The sequence below is a fragment of the Heptranchias perlo genome, chromosome 40, assembly GCF_035084215.1.
Source record: "Heptranchias perlo isolate sHepPer1 chromosome 40, sHepPer1.hap1, whole genome shotgun sequence".
NCBI lineage: Eukaryota > Metazoa > Chordata > Chondrichthyes > Hexanchiformes > Hexanchidae > Heptranchias > Heptranchias perlo.
This window is the reverse complement of record NC_090364.1, coordinates 10,720,472-10,743,492: the sequence shown is the minus strand read 5'-3', so window position 1 is coordinate 10,743,492 and position 23,021 is coordinate 10,720,472. Positions and strand designations below refer to the sequence as shown.

Here is a 23,021-nt window from a genome sequence, read left to right as displayed (position 1 = left end):
GACTGAGCATCCACAGCCCTCTGGGGTAGAGAATTCCAAAGATTCTCAACCCTCCGAGTGAAAATTCATTGGTGCAATAAATATGAAAACAGTGCTAAAACTAACTCACTGTTTCGAAATGGTTCAAATGTTATTGCTGGCTCGCTGAGCTTCAGGAGCACTTTATAGTCAGCCAGGGCTTCCTGACCATCCACAGGTATGTTGCAGCGATGAACTGTGAGATGTGAAAAAGTGTTGACTATCACCGATGGCTTGCATTCTTTGGTTCTGAAAAGTGAAAAAAGTAAAAATTAATGGAAGGCTAGTCACCGTTATTGAATAGACTTACACAAGAACAAGACAAGGGAGGAACGAGCATGCCGATTTCGCCTCTTCAATTTATCATCAACATTGATGCCCGCTGCACAAATAGACCATGGAGGTACAAGTTTCGATTCCTGGTCTGTGCTGAATTAACTAGTTTCTGAATGACTACTTCCTTCAAATATTCACAAGGGAAGGCAAAATTAGTGACTTCAATATGACTTTGAGCTGGAAGTTCCAGAGTGGATGGGTTGCAGCTCCAACAACTCTCAAGAAGCTCGACACCATCCAACACAAAGCAGCCCACTTGATGAGCAGCCCATCCACCACCTTAAACATTCACTCCCTCCACCACCGGCGCACCGTGGCTACAGTGTGTTCTATCTACTCGCCAAGGCTTCTTCGACAGCACCTCCCAAACCTGCGACCTCTACCACCTAGAAGGATGAGATCAGCAGGTGCTTGGGAAAACCATCACCTCAAAGATCCGCTCCAAGTCACACCCCATCCCGACTTGGAAATATATCGGCCGTTCCTTCATCGTCGCTGGGACAAAATCCTGGAACTCCCTTCCTAACAGCACTGTGGGAGAACCTTCACCACACGGGCTGCAGCGGTTCAAGAGGAAGGCGGCTCACCACCACCTTCTCAAGGGCAGCTAGGGATGGGCAATAAATGCCGGCCTTGCTAGCGACGCTCGTATCCCCAGAATTATTTTTTAAAAAAAATAGGGCTCAAAACCAATAAACCTCTTGAGATAGATGGTATTTATTCCACAGTGGCTAAAGGAGCTATAGAGTGGGATTTGTGAGGTATTAACAATCATGAGGGAGTCACTGGACACTGGGGAATAAAAGTAGGCCAACTTGACGTCCGCTTTCAAAAAGACGACAAATCAGACAGGGGCAGTTTACTTCAATATTGTGTAAAATATTGGAATCAATTATCAGGTGTAAACTTGAAGATAAACTGTACAATTAGAATTTAATTAATAGAAGTCAAAATGGATTCAGAAGGGTAAGATTCTGCCTGACCAACCTTCTTGCTCCTTTGAACATGTCCCAAAGTGTAATCAAAAAATGGACCCTAAACCAAGAAAGGAAATATTAGGAGGGCTAACCACAAGCTTGGTCAAGGAGGTGCGTTTTAAGGATGTCTGAAAGGAGGAGAGGGAGGTGAAGGGGTTTAGGGAGGGAATTCCAGAGTATGGGGCCTAGGCAGCTGAAGGCTGCCAATGGTTGGTCAAAGGGAGGGGGGGCTGGACAAGAGGTCAGAGTCAGAGACACAGTGCTGGGGCATTGTAGGGCTGGAGGTGGTTAAAGAGATAGGGAGGGGTGAGGTCATGAAAGAACTTAAACCCAAGGATGAGAATCTTAAATCTGAGGCTTTGGGTGACCACTTCCAGAGGGCATTTGACAAAGTGCCTTGTGATAGGCTCTTAGTTAACCCACAAAGCTGTGGGGGTTCATGGTAAACTCTGCAAATGAATAAGAAATTGGCTCAAGAGTGTTATAAATTGGATAGCCAGGCGATGAACAATAGAATACTAGAGCCTAATCTTCAGTTGCTTCCAAGCCTTTATTCGCAGAGCTCCACATTACCCACACCACATCCTAGATCAGCTCCCTTATAAAATGGATACAAGAGAGTCCCCAGTTGATACCCACCACCTGGATACAATTAACACTAATTGATATAAATCACATAAATACAATTAACAAAGGGGAGGAAACAATGGGGTTAATTTTAACTTTTGGCGATCGTGTTAAACAGGTGAAAATGCCAGCCCGTTGTACATCCTGTCAAGTGTAGAGGAGTGGGGGGGATTCCAATATCGCCAAAAGTCAAAATGACCCCCATTGAGTCTTGTTATAGGAGTTATGTCAAAGTGGAAGGAATTACTGAGTGGGGTCCCTCTGTGCTCCCACTGCCAGTGGTCCCAAAACTGAGCACAGAGGGACCACACTGAGTTCAGAAACTCAATGCAAAATGGTCAAATTTGCAGATGATACCAAACTTTAACAGAGAAATATAAAGTACTGCACATAGAAAAGAAAAAATAAACAACACAGGGACTCCACGAATGGTGTTTAAATAATAAAGGATGAAGTTAAAAAAGACCCAGGAGTCTTCGTAGACTCATTAGAAATCTTTATATTTTTTGAAATTAAGATTTTTTTTTAGGCGAGGAAAGACTATTTAGGCCAAGTCGTCCCCTTAATGATTGATTGGAACCCACCGACTAGCTTCTTCACCACATTAATCAATCCGTTCTCTCTTCAAAATCATTTCTGGTTTCCATTGGACACATTTATAGCACTAACCTCAATTGCTTTCCTTGGTCATGTTTTCCAATAGTCTATTATTCAAATGATGAGCTACGAGTGCCTTTTGGGAATTTGGTATGTTAATATTTTTGATTCACTGCCTTGTTCTAAACATGTAGGTTTATATCATACATTAACGCCTACTATATTTGACCTATGAAATCACTGGACAGTAATAATCTAACTGAACGTTCTAGTCACACTGTAGAGTCCTAATTCAAGTATTGATTCCTAATTTGTTTGGAACTTTTCCGTTACTTACTCAGGGCTATTGGCTTTTCCATAGTGGAGGTTGAATTCAAAATATCGACTGGACTCCCTTGTTACTTCCCAAGTACATTCAATCTCTCGGACACCATCGTAGGCACACTGCAGATTTCGAGGCATTACCTCAGTTTTAGCTGTGAAAGTTCAAGGCAGACGGTTAGAAACGAAATATAGAGCAGGAACCTTAGTTCACTGCACCATGAGTGGAGCTCATCGAGTTTGCTTCCTTGATCTACATGAGTTCACAATTTCAACAGTTCCTCCATGGGGAAGAGCCGAGTGGAAACCAAGCAGTTACCCATTCGATGGGCCAAATGGCCTCCTTCTGTGCTGATTTAAAACCTAGCTGTCTCACCTGGCAAGTGAGGTGGTATAACTGGGGGGGTTGAGTGCCAGATATTTATATAATCAACCGGACGTTTGCTTATAATAATACGTGTGGGGAATTTGACCACTGAGGAGAAACTTGTATCCCAAATTTTATTCTCTCTCATTCCATCAGGTTCCCCTTAACCAAGGCCCCTGGAATTCTGCGGCACCTCAAGGCTAATCTTTGCATCGAGCCCAACTAAATTCTGTGGTGTAAGAATATTGATTCCGCTGCGAGTCTGCCCAGATTCGAGATTCACAAGCAGAGCATGGCTTTAAATGCCCAGTTTGCCGAAATAAAAGTTTAACCCCGTTTTATACAAAATTTTACAAATATGTGAAGAGTATTTTGAAAATATTGGTTATATTGAGATTGAGATGTCCCCTAAGCTCTATCGAAAAATCGTGATTTCACAAATTGGGGTTGTATTCTCTAGAGTTTCGAAGGTTAAGGGGTGATCTGATCGAAGTTTATAAGATATTAAGGGGAACAGATAGGGTGGATAGAGAGAAACTATTTCCGCTGGTTGGGGATTCTAGGAGTAGGGGGCACAGTCTAAAAATTAGAGCCAGACCTTTCAGGAGTGAGATTAGAAAACATTTCTACACACAAAGGGTGGTAGAAGTTTGGAACTCTCTTCTGCAAACGGCAATTGATACTAGCTCAATTGCTAAATTTAAATCTGAGATAGATAGCTTTTTGGCAACCAAAGGTATTAAGGGATATGGGCCAAAGGCGGGTATATGGAGTTAGATCACAGATCAGCCATGATCTTATCAAATGGCGGAGCAGGCACGAGGGGCTGAATGGCCTACTCCTGTTCCTATGAAACCTGGCGTCCTTACCCATTCTGGCCTATATGTGACTCCAGTCCCACACCATTGTGGTTGACTCTTAACTGCCCTGTGAAGTGGCCTAGCAAGACACTCAGCTGAATCAGGGCAGTTAGGGATGGGCAATAAATGCCGGCCTTGCCAGCGACGCCCACATCCCGAGAATGAATTTTTAAAAATCATGGCACGATCCTTTTATATTCTCATCATCTCCATGTCACAGTTTTGCTGCTTACATATTCAGTACTAATACAGCAGGTCTATGAAAATCTGCTTCTGTGCCTTCCTCCACCAATTGCAGGTTATCAAACATTTCTATGACATGATCTGGGTGTCCTCGTACATGAAACACAAAAAGTCAACATACAGGGGTGCAGCAGGTAATCCGGAAGGGGGATGGAGTATAAAAACAGGGAAGTCATGCTACAACTGTACAGGATGCTGGTGAGACCATACCTGGAGTACTGCGGACAGTTCTGGTGCCCTTATTTAAGGAAGGACATACTTGCATTGGATGGCTGTTCAGAGAAGGTTCACTCGGTTGATTCCGGGTATGGAAGGGTTGTCTTATGAGGAAAGATTGAACAGGTTGGGTCTATACTCATTGGAGTTTAGAAGAATGAGAGGAGATCTTATTGAAACATACAAGATTCTGAGGGGACTCGATAGGGTAGATGCTGAGAGGATGTTACCCCTCATGGGGGAATCTAAAACTAGGGGGTATAGTCTCAGAATAAGGGGTCGCCTGTTTAAGATGGAAATAAGGAGGAATTTCTTCTCCCAGAGGGTCGTGAATCTTTGGAATTCTTTACCCCAAAAAGCTTTGGGGGCTGAGTCATTGAATACATTCAAGGCTGAGTTAGACAAATTTTTGATCAGCGAGGGAGTCAAAGGATATGGGGAAAGGGCGGGAAAGTGGAGTTGAGGTAAAAATCAGATCAGCCACGACCTCATTAAATGGCGGAGCAGGCTCGAGGGGCCGAATGGCCTACTCCTGCTCCTATCTCATGTGGTCTTATGGTCTTAATTACCTGTTTGAGAGACATTGGCATCATGGGTTGTGTTCCATTGGATCTCGGTGCTCCACTCACTCCAGTGGCCCCTATAACTACTGTTCTGCTGTGGCTTTGCCCGTACCCGTGCAATGTACGTATTCATTGTCGCCAGAAATGATTTGCGGATTTGAAACTGCTGATTGTCCTCTGACACGGTTTCCGTTACAGAATTCTGCAGGGAGACAACAAAAAAAAAATCCTTCAGCTCATACACTACAGTCAGTTTAAAGTCTGCAACTGCGCTCAATTTAATAACATTCAGTAGGGAAATCTGTGTAAATATTTATACTGGTATTTATTTAATGTTTTTTAAAGGACAACACAGTTGCTAACAGGCGCCAATTTCATTGGAAAAAATAAGTTTTGGCAAAGATTTCTGTAGCACATGATGTGCAGGCACAAATTGTATTAAAGGACATCGCACTAGTGCATACACAAGGCAGGTAAATGTATCATCTGCTGTGGTACTGAGTCCTAGGGACAGAAAAAATCATAGTTTTTGATCTCTGGTTTGTTTGCTGATTTAAGCTGGGGTGACACTGCCAACAGCGAGGGCTCCCATCCCTAATCATTATCCAGAGGCCTCTGCTGGAAAATACAGGTCTCTGAATGTTAAGGGAGGACAATATCCGGCGTCTTTGTGATGCCCTCGCAGTTGAATAGTCCATCCCTACATTATGAACGCTCACACATTTGGAATTGCAAGATTACTAACTGCAATGGAACCATTCCCTAAGAAAATTGGGAAAGACTGGAAAGCAGGACTGGAAAAGATTATTGCAGTCCTTCTGACCGGTACCAAAATTCAATCATTCCATATTATCTGAGTTGTGAAGCTGCAGTTGAAATTTTACCCCAGTTTAGCGTTCATTTTAAAGTGTGTTCCCAGTGGATGGTGGGACTGTGTTTCTATTATTTACGTATATCTGAGGGGGAAACACAAACAGAAAAAATGGCAGAAAAAAGTTTAAATAAAGGAGGGGAAATCCTGGAAGGACTGTACCATTATTCCAATCAGCGGGGGGATCGGTTCTGACTAAAAATCCTGAACTTAAAGGTTATTTAAGCAGAAGCTCAGTCGTAAGTGAGTGCTGTTTTAGTTATTGGTAAGGAGCAAATGGTCAGTCAAGGGTTGCTGACTGCCTGTGGCATTTTTCTAGGGGAGGGTGGCAGCACCAGCACAGCAATTTGGCCTTTTGAAGTACAACAAGCTGGGCCTCCCATTTAAAGGGAAGGGCCAGCTAGGTCAAAAAAAAATGATATGCTTGTCCTCCCCTTCAGCTCTGCTTGCATGCACTATGGGGAGGCACCCGAATTTAAATACTTTTTTTTGCACCTCTACCGAGCTTTTTGCCTTTCGCGCTGGCCATCTGCTTTGGGTGTCCAGTAATATGGGGAGCTGGTGTATCAGGCATTCATAGAATTACATAGAATGTACAGCACAGAAACAGGCCATTCAGCCCGACTGGTCTATGCTGGCTCCACACGAGCTTCTTCCAACTCTACTTCATCTCACCCTATCAGCATATTCTTCTATTCCTCTCTCCCTCATCTACTGATTTAGTTTCTCCTTAAATGCATCTATACTATTCGCCTCAACTACTCCATGTGGGAGCGAGTTCCACATTCTCACCATTCTCTGAGTAAAGAAGTTTCTCCTGAATTCCTTCTTGGATTTATTAGTGATTATCTTATATTTATGACCCCTAGTTTTGGACTCCCTCACAAGTGGAAATATCTTCTCTATGTCTACCCTATCGAACCCCTTCATAATTTTAAATACCTCTATTAGTCATCCCTTAGCCTTCTCTTTTCTAAAAGAGCCCCAGCCCGTTCCGTCTCTCCTGATATTTACAACCTCTCAGTTCTGGCATCATCTTTGTAAATTGTTTTTGCACCTTCTCGATCATTACTTAATTCAAATCATCGTTATATTATCAGCCTCATAGTATAAATGCTGCCCCATCTCCACAGTCACGATACTGACAACCTCCACATGCCCCGATCTGTGCAATTTTGTTTATTCACAAAGCTTTAAGAAAAGGCGTAGCTTGTCTGTACCTCCCATGATTCCCAGGTTCGTCTGTAGTTAATTTCATATTGCAACTTTCCAAAGAGCATATTGGGTGGGTCTCTCGTATAAACTGTCTGCCATACGAGTAAATAGTCCCCTTTCTCCATAACGGTAAGACTCAGATTCCGCGGAGGTTGAGGCTTGACTGAAAATTGAAGTGACAAACAAGAAAAGTAGGTTAGCCACGTGTAATGGAGGGCAAGATTTGCATCTCATTTCGGATCTAATAGATGAGGGAGCCCATCGGGTCTCACCTGCCCAGGAAAAACAAACTTCAAGCTTTAATCGTTTCCAAAACCAACTTACTGTTTTCCAAAAGTCTGAAGGTTTTACCCAGATTGACGGGTCTTTCTGGTTTAAAGGTATAATTATATTTAAATGCGACGACATAATTGTTCTCCTTTATGGTGCACCACCAATTAAGGTAAGAGCTCGACACATTCTCTGGTGCTCCACTCAAGATGCATTTCTCTTGGCTGAAAAATAAAGTAGAAAGCATAAAAATAAGAATTTTTCGTTTTGATATTTCTTCCCTATAGGCTCGATCCACAGAATTCACAGCACAGAAACAATCTATTCATCCCAACTGGTCTATGCCGGTGTTTATGCTCCACACGAGCCTCCTCCCATCTTACTTCATCTCACTCTATCAGCATACCCTTCTATTCCTTTCTCCCTCGTGTGTTTATCCAGCTTCCCCTTAAATGCATCTGTGCTATTCGCCTCAACTACTCCATGTGGTAGTGAGTTCCACATTCTCACCACTCTCTGGGTAAAGACGTTTCTCCTGAATTCCGTATTGGATTTATTAGTGACTATCTTATATTTATGGCCCCTGGTTTTGGACTTCTGCAAAAGTGGAGACATCTTCTCTACATCTACCCTATCGAACCCTCTCATAATTTTAAAGGCCTCTATTAGGTCACCCCTCAACCGTCTCTTTTCTAGAGAAAAGAGCCCCAGCCTGTTCAGTCTTTCCCGATAGTTATAACCTCTCAGTTCTGGTATCATCCTTGTAAATCTTTTTTGCACCTCCTCCAATGCCTCTATCTCCTTTTTATATACTACTGATGATAATAACTCAATGTGTTTTGTACGACAGTCCCTGTGCACTCTTTCAATTTTCTAGCCCTTGTATTTTCTTGCTGGCAATGTAGACTGCTTCCTACTGTTTATCAGCTTACAAAGTTCCTCCCAGTCTCTGGACACTTCCCAGCAGCTGATGACAGAGTGGAACTGACCGACACAGGAGGGGAGGTCCTATTGCTCGTGAAGTGGTGTTTTTTTTTTGGGACGTATTTTGTTCAAAATGGGTAGGGCGTGATGACTGAATGGAGGAATGCGCTTTGTAGTGCGGTGCTGAGCCAGCTAGGCCCCACACTCGATTTGCGGTCTGATTTTACTGATTACATCCCACGTGGCAACGGGGCCTCAGCACCACTTTGATTCGAGGGTATTTATCTTCTAATTCCCACCCTTCCACTTTTCTCCTCTGGTGCCCCCTGGACCATGCACACCGTCTCAACTGAAATGAAAATTCCAGCGGCCTGTTCTAGGGTGTCTACCAGCACCGCTGTGATTTGGACACCAAAAGGGAGATAGAAAAATCTTGCATTTCTATAGCGCCTTTCACAACCTCAGGACGTCCCAAAGCACTTCACAGACAATGAAGTACACAAATCATTTAAAGCTGATTGACAGGTACAAGAGGCGATCAAAAAGGCCACTGGAATGTTGGCCTTTATCTCAAGAGGGCCGGAATACAAAGGGGAGGACGTTATGCAGTTGTATAGATCCTTGGTCCCCATCTGGAATACTTCGTTCCGCCTCAGGAAGGATATATTGGGAGGGGGTGCAGCACAGATTCACCAGAATGATACCGGGGTTAGAGGTTAAATTTATGTCCAAATCACAGCGGTGCTGGTAGACACCCAAGACCAGGCCGCTGGAATTTTCATTTCTGTTGAGACGGTGTGCGTGGTCCAGGGGGAACCAGTGGAAGCTTGCGTAAACTTGGCTAGTGTTCCCTTGAGTATAGGAGATTGAGGGGTGATCTGATCACGGTGTTTAAAATGATTTGATAGGGTAGATATGGAGAAACTATTACCTCTGGTGGGGGAATCAAGAACGAGAGGACATAATCTTAAAATTAGAGCGAGGCCATTCAGGAGTGAAATCAGGAAACACTTTTTCACACAAAGGGTAGAAGGAATTGCCCAAAAGTCTGTGGATGCTGGGACAATTAGAGCTTTCAAGGCTGAGATTGATAGATTTTTGTTAGGGAAGGGTATCAAGGGGAATGGAACTAAAGTGGGTAAATGGAGTTGAGGTACAGATCAGCCATGAGTTAATTTAATGGTGGAGCAGGCTGAAGGGGCTGGAAGGTCTACTCCTGTTCCCATTGCAGTCACTTCAGCAATGGAGGGAAACATATCAGCCAATTTGAGCACAGCAAGATCCCACAAGCAGCAATGAGTTAAAGACCAGCTAGTCAGTTTCAGTGATGTTGGTTGAGGGATAAACATTGGCTAAGGACACCAGGGAGAACTCCCCTACTCTTCTTCGAAATAGTGCCATGGGATCTTCTGCGTCTACCTGAGAGGGCAGTCTCAGTTTAACATCTCACCCGAGAGACATCACCTCCAATAGTGCAACATTCCCTCAGTATTGTACTGGGAGTGTTAGTCTAGATTCAAATCTCTGGAGTGGGACTTGAACCCAGAACCTCCTGAGTCAGAGGTAAGAGTGCTACCCACTGAGCCACTTGTGGAACCAAACACCATGGCGGCAGTCAGCAACTTCAGGACAAAACTGAAATATTTGTATATCTTGCACAAAAGAATCTCATGTAATATTAACCTGTGATTTGTCAATGCAGTTGGCACTACTTTCTCGTAATACAGGTCCATTGGAATGTAATGTCTTGCCATTGTGTTTTCAGCCCATTGGCAGTCTATCTTGGAGATGTAGTCAGTGTAGCATTGCAAGCTGCTGGTAATGTCGTGTCCTATAGTCATAAAGAAAACCAAGTATCAGAAATGAGTGATAAACAAATCCTTTGAGCTGCATTCTTGTCTAATTAAAAGCCTTAATAAGTATAACATTCCATAGGTATGTCCCAAGGTACTTTGCACAAATGTAATCAAACAAAAATGGACGCCAAATCAAAGAAGGAGACATTAGGAGCGGGTTAAGAGGTGGGTTTTCATGAGAACCTTAAAGGAGGAGGGGGCGGTGGAGAGCCAGAGGAGTTATGGGAGGGAATTCCAGAGGGTGAGGCCTAGACGGCTGAAGGGACTGCCACGAAAGGTGGGGGCGAAGGGAGGAGACACGCACAAGAGGCCAGAGCCAGAGGAATGGAGAGTTAGAATCATAGAATCATAGAAGTTACAACATGGAAACAGGCCCTTCGGCCCAACATGTCCATGTCGCCCAGTTTATACCACTAAGCTAGTCCCAATTGCCTGCACTTGGCCCATATCCCTCTATACCCATCTTACCCATGTAACTGTCCAAATGCTTTTTAAAAGACAAAATTGTACCCGCCTCTACTACTGCCTCTGGCAGCTCGTTCCAGACACTCACCACCCTTTGAGTGAAAAAATTGCCCCTCTGGACCCTTTTGTATCTCTCCCCTCTCACCTTAAATCTATGCCCCCTCGTTATAGACTCCCCTACCTTTGGGAAAAGATTTTGACTATCGACCTTATCTATGCCCCTCATTATTTTATAGACTTCTATAAGATCACCCCTTAACCTCCTACTCTCCAGGGAAAAAAGTCCCAGTCTGTCTATAGAGTTATGGAGGGTTATAGAGCTGGAGGAGGTTACAGATATAGGGAGGAGCCAAATCACGAAGGAGTTTTAACAAGAGGATGCAAATTTTAGATTTGAGGTTTTGGGAGACTAGAGGTGCCAATGTCGATCGGCGAGGACAGGAATGATGGGTGAACTGGACTTGTTGCGGGATAAGACATGGGCAGCAGAGTTTTGGATGAGCTAAAGTTTATGAGCGCAGAGGATGGGAGGCCAGCCAGAAGAACATTGGAATATTCGAGACTGGAGGTGACAAAGGCATAGAATCATAGAAGTTTACAACATGGAAACAGGCCCTTCAGCCCAACATGTCCATGTCGCCCAGTTTATACCACTAAGCATGGATGAAGATTTCAGCAGCAGATGGGCTGAGGCAAAGATGGAAGCTGGTGATATTACAGAGGGGGAAGTAGGCATTTTTTGTGATGGAAGTTCAGCTTGGCGTCAAATAGGACGCCGAGGTTGCGAACAGTCTGGTTCGACCCGAGGGAGTGGCTAGAATCGGAGACGAGGGGACAATGTTTGTGGCGGGGATTGAAGACGATGGCTTCGATCTTACAAAGGTTTAGCTGGAGGAAATCGCGGCACATCCACGACTGGAATTGGACAAGCAGTCTGACAACACAAAAGGCACTTTACATCACACTCGAGATTATTAATGGCCTTTCTGTGAAGTAATCATGAATCTTAGTTTTGTTTATTTTATGTGCTGGAGAGAAGGGAATGAAACTGCGTATTCATCAAAATATGGGCTGTCGGTGCTGGACAAGAGTAACAGTTACCAAATGCAGATGAGATTAAGGTAAAGCTGCCTCTGCACTGCTCTGTCTCATGGTCTCCAGAAGAAGCCACACTACAACACCAGGCTGACAGTTCCATTTCCGATGCCTCTGCGTAACCTTTCTAAGGCAGAATGCCAGTGATGGAGGTTTGTGTGCTGTGTGGACATGGCCGCAGACAGTTAGATTGACTCTGTCTAACTCAACTGGGAACCCTTAACATCATCAGAGAAAAGTTTCACCTCATCGATATGAGCCAATCTCAGACTCATTTCCCTGAGGTGAGTGTGGCGTTCTTTCTAGCTCGGTACAAGATGGTGCCATAACTGATTGACAGGACATTATGGACCAATAAGTGACATACCAATATGATTGATTTTGAGTAGCATCCTTTCTCAAGCAATCTCAGCTCCGATTTACATTCAGGCAAAAAAGGAACAGCTTCGAAACATAAAATCTTGCTTACCCTTTTCAGCACAGTGAACAGTGATAAGAACCAAAGCAGAAGTCAGACACAAAAAGCTTGTTCTTTCTTTTCCAAACATGTTGAAAGTTGCTGTAGGTTTCTTTTCTCAAATCTTTTCTTTCAGGGCGTTAAACCTCTCGTTCTCACCCCCGCATTGTCTCTAGTGATGAAAGAAGAAGAAACAAACTTTCAATTCACAACTCCAGGGAGCAGCAAGGTCTGTGTGATGGTGGCCAGGAAGCGTTATTCCTTCTTGTCCTCTTTGCAGCCTTTGACACGGCCGACTGCACCGCCCTCCCCCAACCGTCGTCCAGTTTGATGGGACTTGCCTCATTTGGTCACTCTGTTACCTGTCCAATCGTAGCCAGAGCATCTCTAGCAATGGCTTGTCTTCCCACCCTACACCACACCTCGAGTCCTTGATCCCCTCCATTTCCTCATCTACAGGCTGTCTCTTGGGCATCATCCGCAGAAAAGGGATCTGCTTCCATATGTACGCTGACGACACTAACTGCACCTCTCCATCACCTCTCTCAACCCTTCTGCACTGACAGACAGTTTGTCCGACATCCAATCTTGGATGAGCTGCAGTTTTCTCCATTTAAACACCGGGAAGACAGAAGTAACACTCTTTAGCCCCCGGTATAAACTCTCATCCTTATCACCGATTCAATCCCATTTCCTGGCCACTGTCTCAGGCTGAACCAGACTGTTTGCAGCCTCAGTGTTCTATCTATCGCTGAGCTAATCTTCCGACCCCATAACCGCTCCATCACAAAGACCGCCTACTTCCACCTCCACCACATCGCCCGTCTCCGCCCCGCCTCGGCGAATGTGTCGCTGAAACGCTCCTCCATGCCTTTGGTAGCTCTATACTCGAATATTGCAACGCTCTCCTGGCCGGCCTTCCATTCTCCATCGTCATAAACCTCAGCTCATCCAAAAACTCCGTATCCGTATCTTATCCTGCACTAAGACCCGCTCGTCCCTCACTCCTGACCTACGTTGGCTGCCTCAACACCTCAAATTTGAAATTCTCACCCTTGTGTTTAAATCCCTTCATGGCCTCACCTCTCCCTACCACTGTAACGTCCTCCAGCCCTGCCCTGAACAGTGCTGTTAGGAAGGGAGTTCCAGGATTTTGACCCAGCGACAATGAAGGAACGGCGATATATTTCCAAGTCGGGATGGGGTGTGACTTGGAGGGGAACGTGCAGGTGGTGTTGTTCCCATGTGCCTGCTGCCCGTGTCCTTCTAGGTGGTAGAGGTCGCGGGTTTGGGAGGTGCTGTCGAAGAAGCCTTGGCGAGTCGCTGCAGTGCATCCTGTGGATGGTACACACTGCAGGCACAGTGAGCTGGTGGTGAAGGGAGTGAATGTTTAGGGTGGTGGATGGGGTGCCAATCAAGCGGGCTGCTTTGTCCTGGATGGTGTCGAGCTTCTTGAACGTTGTTGGAGCTGCACTTGTGGGATAATTGTGCGGGTAAAACTGGGAATCATATCAGCCGTAAATTAAATGAACATGTTTGCAATTGCTAAATAAATAATTGCAGAAAATCTGTCGTCACAAGAAGGCAATGTAAATGATAGGGAAACAGATGCATTTTGTTCATATTGACTGTGACTACTTTCAACCTTCTCACAGCAGATTGAGACCTGTGATTAGAGATAAGTTGGCATTACTAGGACAAGACCCTTGATAATGAACAGAAGTAAAATGCTGATAAAAAGTTGCGCATTGGATGCGGTATCTTTTGATGAATGTCTTGTAATCTTGCTGAAGCTAAGCTTCCTGGTTCAGAGTGAAGCCGACACAGTTATAGCGAAGATAACAGATGGCTGCAGAGCTGTCAAGTCTACCTCTTTGCTGCTTCGCTGCCAGCCTCACGAAATTGTTCGGATTAGACACAGGAACGGGAGGAGGCCATTCAGCCCCTCGAGCCTGTTCCGCCATTCAGTTAGATCGCAAAAAAAAGACTTGCATTTCTGCAGCGCCTTTCACCAGCTCAGGACGTCCCAAAGCGCTTTACAACCAATTAAATACTTTTGAAGTGTAGTCACTGTTGTAATGTAGGAAATGTGGCAGCCAATTTGCGCACAGCAAGCTCCCACAAACAGGAATGTGATAATGACCAGATAATCTGGTTTTTAGTGATATTGGTTGAGGGGTAAATATTGGCCAGGACGCCAGGGAGAACTCCCCTGCTGTTCTTCGAAATAGTGTGATGGGATCTTTTACGTCCACCTGAGGGGGCAGACGGGGCCGCGGTCTAACGTCACAACTGAAAGGCGGCACCTCCCACAGTGCAGCACTCCCTCGGTAGTGCACTGGGAGTGTCAGCCTGGAGGACGCGCTCAAGCTTCTGGAGTGGGTCTTGAACCCACGACCTTCTGACCCATGGTTCATCTGTACCTCAGAGTCTCAGATCGGGGAGGGTCGGGGGTCGAGGGGCGAGCGCGGGTTGCCAGCATTCTGCAGCATTTTCGCGGGGCCCAGAAGAGCACCCTTACTCCTTCTGGCCCCACAAAAAGAACAGAGAAAAGGTCTGGGGCCCTTTAGTGTGGTCGGCACCACCAGTGGTCCCTTTAAGGACCATTGATTAGGCCGCTCACTGCTTAGTACACATGGGGCAGTGAGAATCTGGTGCACTTTCTAGCCATTTGCATTACAAATATGTAGATAGGGGGCATAGGACCACTTTTTGCACATTTGGTCAGCCTCCTGTCGGAAACAGGCCTGAAAATTGTATCGGGGTGGGCCTCGAGTGTCCAAAGGATGGCTGAGCTGTCCCCCCCCTCAACTTTCATCTGCCTGGCCACCCGTTTTTGAGGTGAGAGCTAGGCGGTTGGCAGTTGAAAACTACCCCTGTTCATTCTGACAACCTCTCAGGAGACGAAAACAGAAAATGCTGGAAATGCACAGATTTAAGATAATCGGCAAAAGAACCAGAGTGGGGAGATGAGGAGAATTTTTTTAACGCAGCGAGTTGTTACGATCTGGAACGCACTGCCTGAAAGGGCGGTGGAAGCAGATTCAATAGTGACTTTCAAAAGGGAATTGGATAAATACTTGAGAAAGAAAAATGTACATAGCTCTGGGGAAGGGGCAGGGGAGTTGGACTAATTGGATAGATCTTTCAAAGAGCCGGCACAGGCACGATGGGCCGAACGGCCTCCTTCTGAGCTGTATTATTCTATGATTGTACCATTCTAAGTCACTCATTGGAAAGAGGAAGGTTAACGTTTCTGGGAACTTTCATGATGAAAGCTCAGGCTTAAAATGATACCATTACTTCGAACAAAAACAAGGGAGGTTGCTTTCTTAGGCAAGTAGAAGGTACTGACTGGAGGGGAGATATTTTTTTCAGAGAAGGAGAGAGAAATGTCCACCCTGGTCCACCGCAGATGGTTTGTCTCAGGAGATAAAGACCACAGAAGTACTCAGTCTATGAATGGTGGGTGGTTTAGGGGATGGAAAATAAGCAGGGGGAAAGAAATAATAAGTTAACAAATTTAAACAGAGGGCTTCCTAGATGGATGTGTGGTACTGTCTCGCAGATTGCGATGATTCCAGGTTCAATCTTTCCTACGCAGGATCTACAGGAGCAAGGAGTCAAACAAAATCCCAACCCTCACCCTCGCCTGGTGAGGTACTTTGTTCCAAAAGTCAATTGGAATGTTCCACCCAAAACACGAAACTATCTTTGTCTTTCAAAAACTGCATGTTCAGTATTTTCTGTTGTGCGTTTAACATCTGGTTGAATTGTAAATTATTTTGTATTAAGCATTCTCTATTCACAAGCGTCCTTACTCCATGTCTTCATTGGTGCTTTGGCCCCATTCAACTAATCCAGCCATTACCAGTTGTTGAAGAGTTACCGTAGTTCACAGGCTTGATTTTACTCATTTTTGTAACATAGTGAGGTCAATTTTGATATAATTCTGAAGTTAATGCTGGTTATTATGGGCATTTGGGGAGTTTTCGTTCACTTGATATTAAATAACAAAGTGTTTCTGCTCTATGATTGGGGTGGGGCCAGCCCGGTCTCTCACTCTCTGTCTCTGGAGAGTAGCCCAAACTCTCCCCTCTGAGCTAAGGGACTCTGAGCTGCTTCTTCTTAAGGTGCATATTGTCCTTGACCATGCCGAACATGAAATTCAAGAATGAAGACGAGATAAGGGGTTTTGGTAGAGGAGCCAGCTAAATCCAGCACGGAGCAGGAATAGAACCTGGAGCCTGGAACCACTCTGATCTGTGTGGCTCGGGTACACACTGGCTGTCCGTTGAGAAACCTTTCACTTGTTGGGACTCTTGTTGTGCTGACCAGGTTTAATGGCAAATTCCCACTGGCTCAGGAAGAATTGGACTTTGAGACTTTTCCGTCCAAGGAATGGCCTGCCCTGTTCGGAGGAAACAAACTTCTGATCTTATAAAATTCCCCTCCCAGTCCAAAGATGTAAACAATGGGGTCAACCTTGAGTTTGCGCGATGGCGTAAAATGGGAGCTGGCGAGTCGGCAGCTCGTTTTACCTCTCTCCCGCAATGGAAATAAAAACGGGGAGAGATGTAATACGGCCTGCTGACTCGCTATCACCCGTTTTACTATTGCACTAAGCTTCCCAACTTCAGATATTTCTTATTAAATCCTCTCAACAGCACTTCAGTCGTTTATTGTATTTATTCAAGCACCTTTTGTAGATGAGCAAAGTTTCACCTAGAGAGTGAATTTTTTCCTCATCAACCTACAGCTCGCCCTGAGTATCCTTTGGTTAAATGCATTGGGTGGCCGTAGATAGTCGTGGAGACTATTATTTGTATCTAAGCCAAGTGCATCAACCTACTGGGCAGTACACAGCACACTGGTGGTGAAGGACTCATTGTAATTTATGGAAATATCAGCGGCCTTGCCTAAATGCTTAATACACAGCTCAATGAGAAGGCTTTAAGCATACACTGCACATCTGAGAGATCAGAAAGAACTTACATTTAGCACTGTGCACAACAGAATCTGAACACAGAGGATGGAGTGGGGGAGAGGAAATCGGACAGTTAATAGATACGGAAAGCAGTGTTGTTAAAATGTAGGAATGCGTGGTGCAGCTGTCAAAGAAAGAGAAGGCCGAGGAGAGCTTTAATGGCCGTGGAGTGGCATCAAACCACACCATACAGGCCAATCCCCTGCCTGCCTTGAGTTAGCTGAATGCAGCCAGATCAACAGTGAAGGTATCACAACTGGGCCTGAAAGTTCTCGAAATCAGAGAGCGGACAAAAAATGAACCAGGATTTTCACTCCTGATTTGGAAAGTGATTCCCGGTGGACCTCAAAGAGGCTCAGGCCGTGACGCTCTCAACTCCCCCCTCCCCGCGCCCCCCCCATGCCTCAATAGCCTGCTGACTCGCTGTTCAGGCTCCATCAACAAGAATTGGCTAGTTGATAACAATCTTTGCAACTGTACCTCGGCGAGAGTCTACACCTTCAGGAGAGGAATGGAAGGAACTGGAAAGAGTGGTCCCATATGCTGTGGGATAATCGTGTACCAACATTTAACACAGTCCTTTATTTTAGACAAGTTAGACAAAGGAATTTCTGAAATAACAAATAATCAATTTAGAAATTCTCATTCTCCTTCCATGGCCTCACCCCTCGCTACCTCTGTAATTCTCTCCCGATTTTCTTCGCTCTACCATTGGCGGCCGTGCCTTCAGCTGCCTAGGCCCTAAGCTCTGGAATTCCCTCACTAAACCTCTGAGTCTCTCCTCCTGCCCCTTAAAACCTCTTTCTTTGACTAAGCCTCTTGGTCACCTGTCCTAATATCTTCTTATGTGGCTCAGTGTCAAATTTTGTCTGTGAGGTGCCTTGGGAGGAAATGGTGGAATGTGTTTTCACTCTGTTCAGGAAAAAGTCAGCGTGAAAATAAAGTGGGTTTCTGACTTTTTTTTCCTGTTAACATTAGTGGATGGAGGAAATTGTCCCCAATATGTGGCCACGCATCAGACCTGGGGTCAGGTGAAAAGGAAATTTGGGCCTTCCTTTTCAAGTGACTCCAGGGGCTCAATTTTAAAATGGTGGTGGGATGGTAGTGGGGAGGGGGGGGAAGATTAACAGGCTGGCTGCTGACAGGTCCTGCAACGCGGAGGGTGGGGAGGGGGGAGAGAAAGAGAGAGGGAGAGACGTCATCCGGCACTGGAACAGAGAGTGGGGGGGGGCTGAAGATCGGGGTGGGGGGAGAGGGGAAGATCGAGGGGGGGAGAGGGGAAGATCGAGGGGGGGAGAGGGGAAGATCGAGGGGGGGAGAGGGGAAGATCGAGGGGGGGAGAGGGGACGATCGGGGGGGGGGGAGAGAGGGGACGATCGGGGGGGGGAGAGGGGACGATCGGGGGGGGGGGAGAGGGGACGATCGGGGGGGGGGGAGAGAGGGGACGATCGGGGGGGGGGGGAGAGAGGGGACGATCGGGGGGGGAGAGGGGACGATCGGGGGGGGGGAGAGGGGACGATCGGGGGGGGGAGAGGGGACGATCGGGGGGGGGGAGAGGGGACGATCGGGGGGGGGGAGAGGGGACGATCGGGGGGGGGGGAGAGGGGACGATCGGGGGGGGGGAGAGGGGACGATCGGGGGGGGGGAGAGGGGACGATCGGGGGGGGGGAGAGGGGAAGATCGAGGGGGGGAGAGGGGAAGATTGAGGGGGGAGATGGAAAGATCGAGGGGGGGAGATGGAAAGATCGAGGGGGGAGATGGAAAGATCGAGGGGAGAGATGGAAAGATCGAGGGGGGAGAGTGGAAGATCGAGGGGGGAGATCGGAGAGGGAGACATCGGGGGGAGAGAAGGACATCAGAGAGGGGGACATCGGACATCGGAGCGGGGGTGGGGGTGCAGGTAACATTGGTGGAAAGGTAGATTTATTTTGTTTTTTTTTAAACTTTGTGCAAGGGTTTTTTATTTAATTTATTTACTTTATGTTTGCCTGATCAGGCCCTTCACGAATCGGAATGGGTGGGACAGCCGCCCAGGTTAGTTTAAAATCAGTTTAACGATGTCAGAAACAAGGAGGTACATTTGGTTCTTTAACTATCATCCCGATGGCTTTAATTGCCAGCAGGACCTCCGCAGTGCACGCGCAGACAGGAGCGTCCGTGGGAAACCCGGAAGGCGGCGGGTCACCCGCTTGGGATTTTCCCGATTTTCGCAAACTCCGCCCCCTCCCACCCACCCAAACGCACCCAAAATTTCATTTGAAAATCGGGGCCCAGATGTCAGCAGGGTTACCCATTCCCTGGGCAAGTCGATGTCACCGTCAACTGGAATCGAGTGCAAAGGACTGCTATTCATAACTCCGATAAACAAATGAGTTTAAACAGGATTTCCCTGCGCTTTCATGACCTTTCTAAATTCAAGCCTCAATGGTTATGCAAATAAGGAAATAAATATAGATCAATCACTGGCAGTCACATGGACACCTCCGCCTATATCCAAACTCTCAGCTCTCACCTGTGTGGGACACACACTGCCTTAACCTCGGAATCAATGAGGTTGTTTGCATAAGGATATTAATGATTATGCCATGATTAACCTAATATTTTCAGTTTTGTCTTATTATTTATGCGCTTCTAATGAATTTAATGCGTTTTTTTTCCCACAAATCCAAATACTTATCAAAGGAATTTTGGTCTGATATGTAATTAGTTTTTTTTTTGTATCACATTATAAGTCATAGAAATTACAACGTGGAAACAGGCCATTCGGCCCAACTAGTCCGTGTCGGTGTTTACCCTCCACATGAGCAGATTCTGTTCCTAAGTTCAATGTGAGTATTGACTGTGTTAGCAGTTCAGTCAACCTTAACCAACATTATAGAAAGAAAGAGCTTGCATTTATATAGCGTCTTTCACGACCTCAGGACGTCCCAAAGCGCTTTACAGCCAATGAAGTGTTTTTGAAGTGTATTCACTGTTGTCATGTAGGAAACGCGGCAGCCAACTTGCGCACAGCAAGATCCCACAAACAGCGACGAAATAATGACCAGATAATCTTTTTTTTTTTAAGTGATGTTGGTTGAGGGATAAATATTGGCCCAGGACACCGGGGTGAACTCCCCCCTGCTCTTCTTCACTAAAGTGCCATGGAGTCTTTTACGTCAACCTGAGAGGGCGGACGGGGCCTCGGGTCAACGACTCATCCGAAAGACGGCACCTCCGACAGTGCAGCACTCCCTCAGTACTGCGCTGGGAGTGTCAGCCTCGATTTTTGTGCTCAAGTGTCTGGAGTGGGACGAACAGGTCAAGTCTGATCCTATCCTTTCCTGATGCACACGTGCACATCCAGCAGGGGTCACTGGTTAGCAATCAGTAGTGAATCTCTGGTGTTTCTGTTTCCGAACCCAGAGATGAAGAGGCCAACTCTAACCATCATCCCAGTTGAGATCAGGTGGGGATTTAACCCGAGATCTTCCTGAACCCTATGCCTCAGGTACTCAATAGATTACCTTCCACTAGGCACTTAACAGCCTTAACATTGAGCATAACAACATTAAACCTTAACCACCCTCCCATTTTCTCTCGGACGGCAGGTGCTGGTAATGGAGGGTGGCTCCAGAGCTACTGGGAGTGGAGGAGGTGTGGGGCTGGTCCTTGGCTGGGGGGGGGGCCCGCTATCGACACACAGTCCGCACTCCTGCCTTCCTTCCGCTCACATACCTGGCTCACGGGAGCCTTCTCCTCTTTGGCACTCTGCCATTCTGCTGCAACCAGTTATACTGGCTCTAAACCCAACTTTTGTTTCGATGCTTGTGTCATCATCACTCCCTTTTGTCCTTGCACCATCATCCCCTTTCATCATATAATCACTCCTGCCCTCCACCCTTTCCCTTTTGTTCTCTTATAAGATAAATATAAGATAGTCGCGAATAAATCCATAGGGAATTCAGGAGAAACTCCTTTGTCCAGAGAGTGGTTGGAATGTGGAGCTTGCTACCACACGGAGTAGTTGAGGCAAATAACACAGATGCATTTAAGGGGAAGCTAGACCATGGAATCATAGAAAGGTTACAGCACGGAAGGAGGACATTCGGCCCATCGAGTCCACCCTGGCTCTATGCAAGAGCAGTCCAGCTCGTCCCACTCCCCCGCCCTATCCCCGTAGCCCCGCAAATTTTTTCCTTTCAAGTACTTATCCAGTTCCCGTTGGATAAGCACATGAGGGAGAAAGGGCTGGAAGGTATGCTGATAGGGTTAGATGAAGTTGGGAGGGAGGAGGCGCGTCTGGAGAGTAAACGCCGGTTGGGCCGAATGGCCTGTTTCTCTGCTGTAGTTTCGATGTAACTTTTCCCGCCATTCCCCCCCATTTCCCCGACTCTGCCACTTGCTTAAAAACTGCTCATCTCGAACATCTTCCAGTTCTGATGAAGGGTCATCGACCTGAAACTTTAACTCTGGTTTCTCTCTCCACGGATGCTGCCTGACCCGCTGAGTATTTCCTGCATTTTCTGCTTTTATTTCAGATTTCCAGCATCTGCTTTTGTTTTACACTGTGCGATCAGGCTGCTCCGTCCTGCTTTATAATTGGTTAGTTTAGCAACTAATTTTCAATAGTAACTTTCAAAAGGGAATTGTATAAATATTTGAAGGAGAAAAAATTGCAGGGCTATGGGGAAGGGGCAGGGGAGTGGGATTAATTGGAGAGCTCTTTCAAAGAGATGGATGGCCTCCTTCTGTGCTGTATGATTGTAATTTGTTAATCATCATGATTAAGTAGCAAGTAAACTGCTCTCTGCCGTTGACTAGTTCAGTAAACTTGGGGTTAAACGCACATATACCAGTTAACTGACAGGAAACTTATCGACTTGGTGACGTTAGGCAAACACACTGGGGCTGAATTCCCTTCTGCTAAGCCTTGCAGCAATTCGGCGAAAATCCCACTTAAGCGCATCAATGGGGTTTGCACCGCAATTCTGCCAAAGTTACATCAGGAGAAGCTCCGAGGAAATTCAGCTACACCGGGTCTGCACTGCGCTTGGTCCAAAGGTTGGGACGTGGACAATTCCTCACTCTGCAACAATGTTCACTCGACCTTCAACCAGAGGACGTGAATCACACAAAAAAAAATAATAAAGTCCACCTTTAATAGAGAGATAAGACAAAATTCACTTTTTGGTATGAGATGAGCTGCTGGTCAGTGGAGGGTGGTGAGAACTGCAATAGGGTCAGATCCAGTGGGAAATCTGAGAGAGGAACAAGGAATAATTGGATTTAGAGAGAGGCAGAGGGGGTGAAATTGACATGAGTGGAAAAGAGAGCGGGGCGGAGAGCCATTCACCATCGTCCCTTTTGCGCTATCACTGAAGTCAAGTGTTACACAATTATGTTATTTTCAAAATGACTCTCCTTTGTTCTCTCAGTTCAGCTAACACTGGAAAGTAGTAACCAGGGGTAGGTTGCTTGGGACACTACACAACGACATTTCTTAGACAGCCCAAGTCCCACAGAGATGTTCTATGGTCCTGAGGCGGACGCCAGACATTCTCAACATTCTCACTCCGTCTCGTTCTTTTTTTAACTGTTATTTTTTATCATCCCCTCTCGCCTCATCTTCTCTCTGACTGTTCAGCTTTGGTGCAGTCCTGTGGTACGGGCCTTTGTCCCTTTTTTTGTCTAGGTTTGTCAATAGAACATAAGTTAGCCACTGGCTAATAAAAGCAGAAAATGCTGGAAACACTCAGCAAGTCAGGCAGCATCTG

General features: G+C 46.0%; 1 protein-coding gene across 3 annotated transcripts in view; it reads right to left on the bottom strand.

The window, feature by feature from the left end:
• csf2rb (colony stimulating factor 2 receptor subunit beta) overlaps positions 1-23,021 on the bottom strand; it is a 51,806-nt gene that overhangs the window by 21,116 nt on the left and 7,669 nt on the right. For all 3 annotated transcript variants that reach the window (XM_067974578.1, XM_067974577.1, XM_067974576.1), the window contains 7 exons: positions 12,291-12,450; positions 10,089-10,236; positions 7,536-7,705; positions 7,217-7,374; positions 5,132-5,327; positions 2,893-3,031; positions 110-267 (listed from right to left, as the gene is read on the bottom strand). In XM_067974578.1, the coding sequence (XP_067830679.1) occupies positions 110-267; positions 2,893-3,031; positions 5,132-5,327; positions 7,217-7,374; positions 7,536-7,705; positions 10,089-10,236; positions 12,291-12,369 (1,048 nt within the window). In that variant the 5' untranslated portion in view covers positions 12,370-12,450. The remainder of the gene's footprint in view (positions 1-109; positions 268-2,892; positions 3,032-5,131; positions 5,328-7,216; positions 7,375-7,535; positions 7,706-10,088; positions 10,237-12,290; positions 12,451-23,021) is intronic.